Source organism: Antrostomus carolinensis, unplaced genomic scaffold, assembly GCF_000700745.2.
Source record: "Antrostomus carolinensis isolate BGI_N321 unplaced genomic scaffold, ASM70074v2 scaffold12155, whole genome shotgun sequence".
Classification (NCBI taxonomy): Eukaryota; Metazoa; Chordata; class Aves; order Caprimulgiformes; family Caprimulgidae; genus Antrostomus; species Antrostomus carolinensis.
This window is the reverse complement of record NW_010314291.1, coordinates 8,650-15,643: the sequence shown is the minus strand read 5'-3', so window position 1 is coordinate 15,643 and position 6,994 is coordinate 8,650. Positions and strand designations below refer to the sequence as shown.

The following is a 6,994-nucleotide window of genomic DNA, read 5'->3' as shown; positions in this document are numbered from 1 at the left end:
CCCAGTGCCCTCCTCTTTGGCAGATGTACGCGTGGGTGACGCTTCCCGCGGGGGAGTGGGGCCAGCCCGGAGAAGCCCCACCATAGCCGGGTGTGTTGGGGAAGGGTGGTCCGGCAGCCCGAGCAGAGGGAGAACTTCCCAAGTCACTTCCAATTTCCAAATTATTTGCATTTCCAAGCTCCTGCAAACGCCGTGCGTGGATCCTGGCTGCCGTGGTTGTGACACCCGTGGGCTGGCTGTCCCCAGGAGCCCGGCTCCAGGCTTAGGGGTGCTGCTGGAGCTCAGCCTGGGACTGGAGCTTGTGCTGCCTGTTGCTTTTCTTTGCACTGACAAGGCTGGTTTCACTCCAGCTGATCTGGACTGGCAAGCCCTCCACGCTGAAATAAGTATATTCAGCAAGCCCTGGCTAAATTTTCTTACTCGCTTTGCTGTGGAGAGGTGGTGAGCGTGGAGGTGAGAAGTTCACACAGGGCTGAGGAGCAATTCTGAAGGCTCTTGCTTGGTGGATTAGACCTAGTTTATTAGCAAGAGTTTTGGGGTTAATGGGGTGCTTTGAAGGCATTGCTTTTGGAGCAGGGCTTGCCTGTGTCTGCCTGAGCTGCTGTGTTTTCTGCCTGCAGAACAGCATGGAACCACTGGAGATGTCAGCCAGCCCCATGGCCGAGCTGTCTCATGTTCCTCCCTGGCTGGGGAGTGAAAAATCAGGGAAAGGCTCACGGTTGGGGTTGTTTTTTGTATCCTCCTTGCAGGAACCCCCTTGTCCGATCAGCAGCCATGGCCACCTCGGCGAGTTCCCACCTGAGCAAAGCCATCAAGCACATGTACATGAAGCTGCCGCAGGGGGAGAAGGTCCAGGCCATGTACATCTGGATCGATGGGACTGGAGAGCACCTCCGCTGCAAAACCCGCACGCTGGACCATGAACCCAAGAGCATTGAAGGTGAGAGGGTTGGTACAGGATTCCCAGCCCTTTGCCAGGTGGAGAAAGAACCAGCTGTGCTTGGCTGCTCTGGAGAAAGGATGTCATTTCTCCCTTTTTGTGGCAGGAGGATGGTATTTGGGGAGTACTTGCTCCTCATCCCCTCCCAGTTGTCTCCTTCCCCAGATACCCCCAGGGTGATGCTGCCAGTAATCCAGATGTGGAGTTTCAGGGAGATGCCTGGGGTTGGGAGCTGGTCCCTGGCACTGCCTCTGCTGTGGAGGGGGCTGTTGGCAGGGGCTGGGGGCTGTTGGCAGGGGCTGGGCAGCCCATTGACTCTTAAGTACTTGGGGTTTTTTTGGCCGGAAGTAGTTTGGCAGAAGAAAGTGGAGGAGAAAGAATGGAGCTATCCGGTGTAATTAAGAGCTTGTGTCCCTCAGAACAAACAGTCCCAGCTTACACAATAATAGCATTAGGATTTTCCCCAGGTTGCCATGGTGCTGGCTGGAGACAGTTATGAAATGAAAATACTGTGTGTGACTGAGCAGAATTATCTTCTCTTTTTTTTTTTTTTCTTTCTTTCTTTCTTTTTTTTCTCTCCTTTCCCCTTTTCCCTCTAAGGGAGTGGTTGGCACAGCTCCTTTAAAATCTTTGTGCTTCCCATCCTCCCACTTTCCCCCCAGGATATAGAGGAGATAACACTGTCCGGGTGGAGTTCACCGCTGCTCCTGCTGTGCTTTGACCTGGAGGGCAATACACAGCCAGGAGGGGTGGGCCAGGGGGCCAACCTGACCATCATCCTCCTCCTCCTCTTCCATATGAGACTCCACCTATACATGATTTATTTTCCCACTTTCTCTGGGCTGTGCACAGCAACGAGGGTATATTTTCATGGCTCCCCTCATTCCTACAGCTTGAAGATATCTCATGCTTGAAGATATCTCAGCTTGCCCAGCCACCCCTGCAAGGAGACTGGGTGCTCTGCTCATGTCGGTGGTTGTTGCGACATGGGAAATGTCCTCAGTGCTTCTTGGTTCGCTTGGCCTTGGCCAGCAGCCCAGCTCCTTGTGTTTCCCAGGGTGGCCGGGGAGTTACACTCCCTGTTTTTTGCTTGTTTTGGTTTTGTTCGGTGGTTTCTGGGTTGGTTGTTTTTTTTTTCTTCTCCCATTTGGAACAAAATCAGCTGAACTGGGATTAAATTTACTGTAGGCCTGTTCTCTATAAGCATCTTCACCTCTGTAATACTGGAGGGTGGCAGGGAGCCTGTTCTCCTGGTGACCAAGGACCCTGGGTCACTGTGGCTCTTTTCTCTCTCTGCTCCAGATCTCCCCGAGTGGAATTTTGACGGCTCCAGCACCTTCCAGGCTGAAGGTTCCAACAGTGACATGTACCTGCGACCTGCTGCCATGTTCCGGGACCCTTTTCGCAAGGATCCCAATAAACTAGTTCTGTGTGAGGTCTTCAAATACAACCGTCAGTCTGCAGGTGAATGGACCTTCTTCTGCTGGTGGAGGTGGTGTTTCTGGGGAGAGGACAGGGAGACCTATCCAAACGCTGTTCATGCCCTTAGCATCATGCATGACACAGAAATCATCCCTGTCCTGAAAGTAAAAGGCAAACAAAGTGCTGGTGGTGGAGAAAGGGCTGGTCCTGGGATTCTTCACCAGCACTGCTGGGATGCAAACTGTAAAAAAAAAAGTGGAAGTGGGGAATGGAGGTGGAGGTGCTAATAAACCTCATGTTGCTTTTCCATTCTAGAGACAAATCTCCGACACACCTGCAGGCGGATTATGGATATGGTGTCCAACCAGCACCCCTGGTTTGGGATGGAGCAAGAATACACTCTTCTGGGAACAGATGGACATCCATTTGGCTGGCCTTCCAACGGCTTCCCTGGACCCCAAGGTAACCTCTCGGGAGTCTGTGCTGGACCAAGTCAGGCGTTCCTTAATGCCGTGTTTGAACTGTAATCCACGTGATGCAGCTTAAGTGCTTCAGGCGAGCTGAAAGATCCGAGGTGTTTCTAGATGTGAAGGTGGACAACGGCAAGCAGGATACTGGCAAAAACTAACCCATGAGATTAAGATCGTTAGAGAAAGGCTAAGATGAAGATTGGCCACCTCTAAACTTGCTGCTTGCTTTGTTAGTCTGCAGGTGACTTAAACTCTTGCCCAGCATGACAGAGCACAAGCTCAGACTTTCAGAGGGACTTGCTTTGTGTCAGTGCTCTGCTCTGCTAGTGCTTCCATGAAAAACAGATTTTTGGGGCTTTTCCACACATCCTAAGCATTTGGAGAGTTCTTCCCTGTGTGTGTATGCGTGGTCTTCACTGAATTTAACCCTTTTTTCTCCTGGAAACTCATGTTCCCCTTGCTGTTCACCTGTGCCATTGCAGGTCCATACTACTGCGGGGTAGGGGCAGACAAAGCCTATGGCAGAGACATTGTGGAGGCCCACTACCGAGCGTGCCTTTATGCTGGTGTGAAAATAGGAGGAACCAATGCAGAAGTGATGCCAGCCCAGGTAAATTGTTTTAGGTACCTCTTGGAATGAGACCGTACATAAAAATCCCAGGCAGTGGGAGCTGTTGGCTCTGAGCGCGTAAGGGGGTGGGAAGTGTCTTCTTGTGTCTCTACACCACTGAGCCAGTGAATTCTTCTTGTAGTGGGAGTTCCAGGTGGGACCATGCGAAGGGATTGAGATGGGGGATCACCTCTGGATTGCACGCTTCATCCTCCATCGGGTCTGTGAGGACTTCGGTGTTATTGTGTCCTTCGATCCCAAACCCATCCCTGGGAACTGGAACGGTGCTGGCTGTCACACCAACTTCAGCACTAAGAACATGAGGGAAGATGGAGGTCTCAAGTAAGTTTTTTGAGATGGGCCAATAGTATCTGTTTGCTAGGCAGCAGGCTGGACTTGGTTGGTAGCAGCAAGCTTTTTGCAGAGCTTTTGATGCCACGGGAGATGTCACTCTGGTGCTCGGCGTTACGTTTGAAACTTTCTTCTGGATTTTTTTTTTCTATTTTGGATAATGATACACTCCCGTTTTGATACTGGGTGGGAAATTGGGCTAGCAGTACAGCTCCATTGGTGTTGGTGGAAGCATAGATGGCCAGGATGCAGCTATTTGTAACAGGTTGTCCAGCTCTTGATCTGCCAGTGTTGGAACTAACCAAACAAAAACTCAGCATAGGCCTTTTTTTCTTTCTTTTTTATAACCATGATGAAAGATAAAGACCATTTGCTTCTGTTAAGGCTGTGGAAGCAAATACCATGTTTTCTTAGACACAAAGATCCTGGAAATGTAAAACCCGAGTTATAGAATCATAGAATGGTTTGGGTTGGAAAGGACCTTAAAGCTCATCCAGTTCCAACCCTCCTGCCAGCAGCAGGGACACCTTCCACTAGACCAGGTTGCTCAAAGCCTCATCCAACCTGGCCTTAAACACTTCCAGGGAGAGTTCCCATATGGGATTGATGTGCAGGTAGGGACCTTACAACACTGGGTTGCAGTGGAGCACTATGAAGGGATTTGTCCTGGCAGTTGTGTTTTCTTGCCTTAATCTTAGTGATGCCTTGAGATAATGAGCCAAACCATGACTGTGTGAGATTCCTGAATAGAAACATCTGTGTTGAGGAATCTCCCCTCTGAGAGCAGGTTCCCCGGTGGCAATGTGTCCATGGGTCAAACTGGTGGTGTCCCACACACAGCACTCCTGGGGAGTCTTGTGAAGCCATAGGGATCCTTTTCCAAGAACCAGCCTGGGTCAGAAGTAGGAGTGGAGAGAAGCCCTGTGTTGAGATGATTAGAAAAGTGGGTTGTAGGGCATAGGCTTCACCATGAAGTGGCTTGGGGACAGCGATGAATCTGCTGTCACTTGGATGCTTGTACCATCCATCAGACACTCACTGTGTCTTCCCTTCTTCCTTGCTCCCTTTGCAGGCACATTGAAGAGGCCATTGAAAAGCTGAGCAAGCGTCACCAGTACCACATCCGTGCCTACGACCCCAAAGGGGGGCTGGACAATGCCAGGCGCCTGACGGGTTTCCACGAGACATCCAACATCCATGAGTTCTCCGCTGGCGTGGCCAACCGCGGCGCCAGCATCCGCATCCCCAGGAACGTGGGCCATGAGAAGAAGGGCTACTTTGAGGACCGCCGGCCCTCCGCCAACTGTGATCCTTACGCTGTGACAGAGGCCCTCGTCCGCACGTGTCTCCTCAACGAAACTGGAGACGAGCCTTTTGAGTACAAGAACTAAGCAGACTGCGCCCACAGACACCGCCTTCCCCCCGCGCTCCCCGCACCCCTAAACTTCCCTTCTAGATGTAATCCCGAGGGTACAAGATAACACGTTTTGTGTCTCAGTAACTCTTGTTGTCTTGAGGTGGGGGAGGAGGGCATATTTAGTTTTATCGATGTCTGTTTGTCATTGACTCTTCAGAAGACAAGAAGAGGAGAAGGTGTTAGAGAACTTTTAACCACTGTTTTATTTTTTTTTGTCTAATTCATGTGTACATCTGATGGGATCCAGTGGCTTCCAGGGACAGACTGCACACAGAAAAAGCCAGTAGAAGAGTGTAAAGCTTAAAACTATAGCTGACTTCCCCAGTTTGGGGTGATAGCCCCACCGCTGGCTCTCTGCAGACTGATGGTTCTCTAAGGTTGGTGCCCTTCTGTGGAGAAGGGAAGATGGGAGCTGTGATGGAGCCCCACATGCTCCTGCCTGTATGGTGTGATGGGGAGATCTTCACCTTCTGGCCACTCTGAGGTTTCTGGGAATCTTCTGGCATTGAGTTCAGCATAACAGCATTGAGGAGAACTCCTGGTTCTGTCACTGGAAGTCAACTGGTCTCTGGGTTCATAACACAGAGTGAAGTAGTATTTTTCTATTTAAATATAAAAACAGCAAAAAAATTATATATGAAAGTGTTTTTTTTAAATAAGAGATGATGTTCCAATGACTCACCCGGCTAGAGCAGGCAGAGCTCCTGAGGATGCTGTTGGAGGGCCTCCAGGTGGGACTGAGGGTGAGCTTGGAGGGCTCGGTGGAGGAGACTCGGATGAGATCTGTTTCAGCGTGGAGTGGAGTTTGGAGGAGGCGGTTCCCAGACCTGGGACACCTGCAAAAGTATTTATCACTGTAACTCGAGCAGCCGCGATGCGCTCACGATCGTGTAGATCAACAGCAGAAAGGTGTCCTGAACCAAGAGTTGACTGGTCAACTTAACCGTGTTCTGGACAGAGCTGTGGGTGTGTTACCTTTCCAGCGGGGCTAGCATGTCACTAAAGCAGGGCTTTTGATAAAGGAAAAAAAAAAATGTTTTAGATTATTTTTTTTTTCATTATGTTCTTAGTTTCTAAACCAGAATGGTTTTACAGAGACCGTTGATGTCACTGTTGTGTCCTGGCTCTCGAGCTGCCTGCCATCCAGCTGTGATGGGGGGTAGGAGAAAGGAGAAGCCACCCTTCCAGGAGTATCCATCCCTCCTGGCCAGCCCTGGCACCTCCCCACTCATGCTGGGGGGTTCAAACGTTCCAGGATTTTACACTTGGGTATCTTAGATGGTGCCACTTATATTCTGTTGCATTTGGACTTCTTCAAATAGGTTTTTTCTTTTTATAATAAAAAAAAGAAGAACAAAACTCTAATTCTGACTTCTGCCTTCTTTCTGTGATTCATCCCGTCAGCTTTTCTGTGAGTGCTGCCTTCGCTGTTTGAAGGGAATTTGACCTTTCTAGTGGGTAGGCTTTGGCTTTTCATTTGTGGGGTGGTTTTTTTTGGGGGGGGTGAGGACCTTGCAATCCGCGTGTGCTCTCCAGAAAATGGGGTTTTGTAGGTGGCAGTCGATTCTCTGCTGAGTGATGGTCCAGCTGTGACAGGAGTAGGATTCTATCGTTATGGGAAAGGGACTGGGCTTGTGAGTGTCCGTAGGGAGGGTTATGGGGTAAGCACAGGTGTTTGTACATCTCCCCAGCCTCTGCCACACAAGTTCTACAGGAGGTAGAAATCCCACAGAAAATAAAACTCCAGCAAGCTTCATGAAAAAAAAGGGCTTTGTGGAAGAGCA

General features: G+C 50.1%; 1 protein-coding gene across 1 annotated transcript; it reads left to right on the top strand.

Annotated features, from left to right (window-relative positions):
* The first annotated feature begins 752 nt into the window (after positions 1-752).
* Positions 753-5,294, top strand: GLUL (glutamate-ammonia ligase). Its single transcript, XM_010167601.1, has 6 exons — positions 753-940; positions 2,243-2,404; positions 2,678-2,824; positions 3,315-3,442; positions 3,585-3,784; positions 4,866-5,294. Exons 1-6 carry the CDS (start codon positions 775-777, stop codon positions 5,182-5,184), a joined length of 1,122 nt encoding a protein of 373 aa, XP_010165903.1. The 5' UTR covers positions 753-774; the 3' UTR covers positions 5,185-5,294.
* The last annotated feature ends 1,700 nt before the right edge of the window (positions 5,295-6,994 follow it).

What these genes read in the sequence shown, in the direction of transcription:
- GLUL (XM_010167601.1), top strand. Translation starts at nt 775, where the DNA reads ATGGCCACCTCGGCGAGTTCCCACCTGAGCAAAGCCATCAAGCACATG. An exon ending in CGGCTTCCCTGGACCCCAAG is followed by an intron (nt 2,825 to 3,314) that starts GTAACCTCTCGG and finishes GTGCCATTGCAG; the next exon opens with GTCCATACTACTGCGGGGTA. An exon ending in AGGGAAGATGGAGGTCTCAA is followed by an intron (nt 3,785 to 4,865) that starts GTAAGTTTTTTG and finishes CTCCCTTTGCAG; the next exon opens with GCACATTGAAGAGGCCATTG.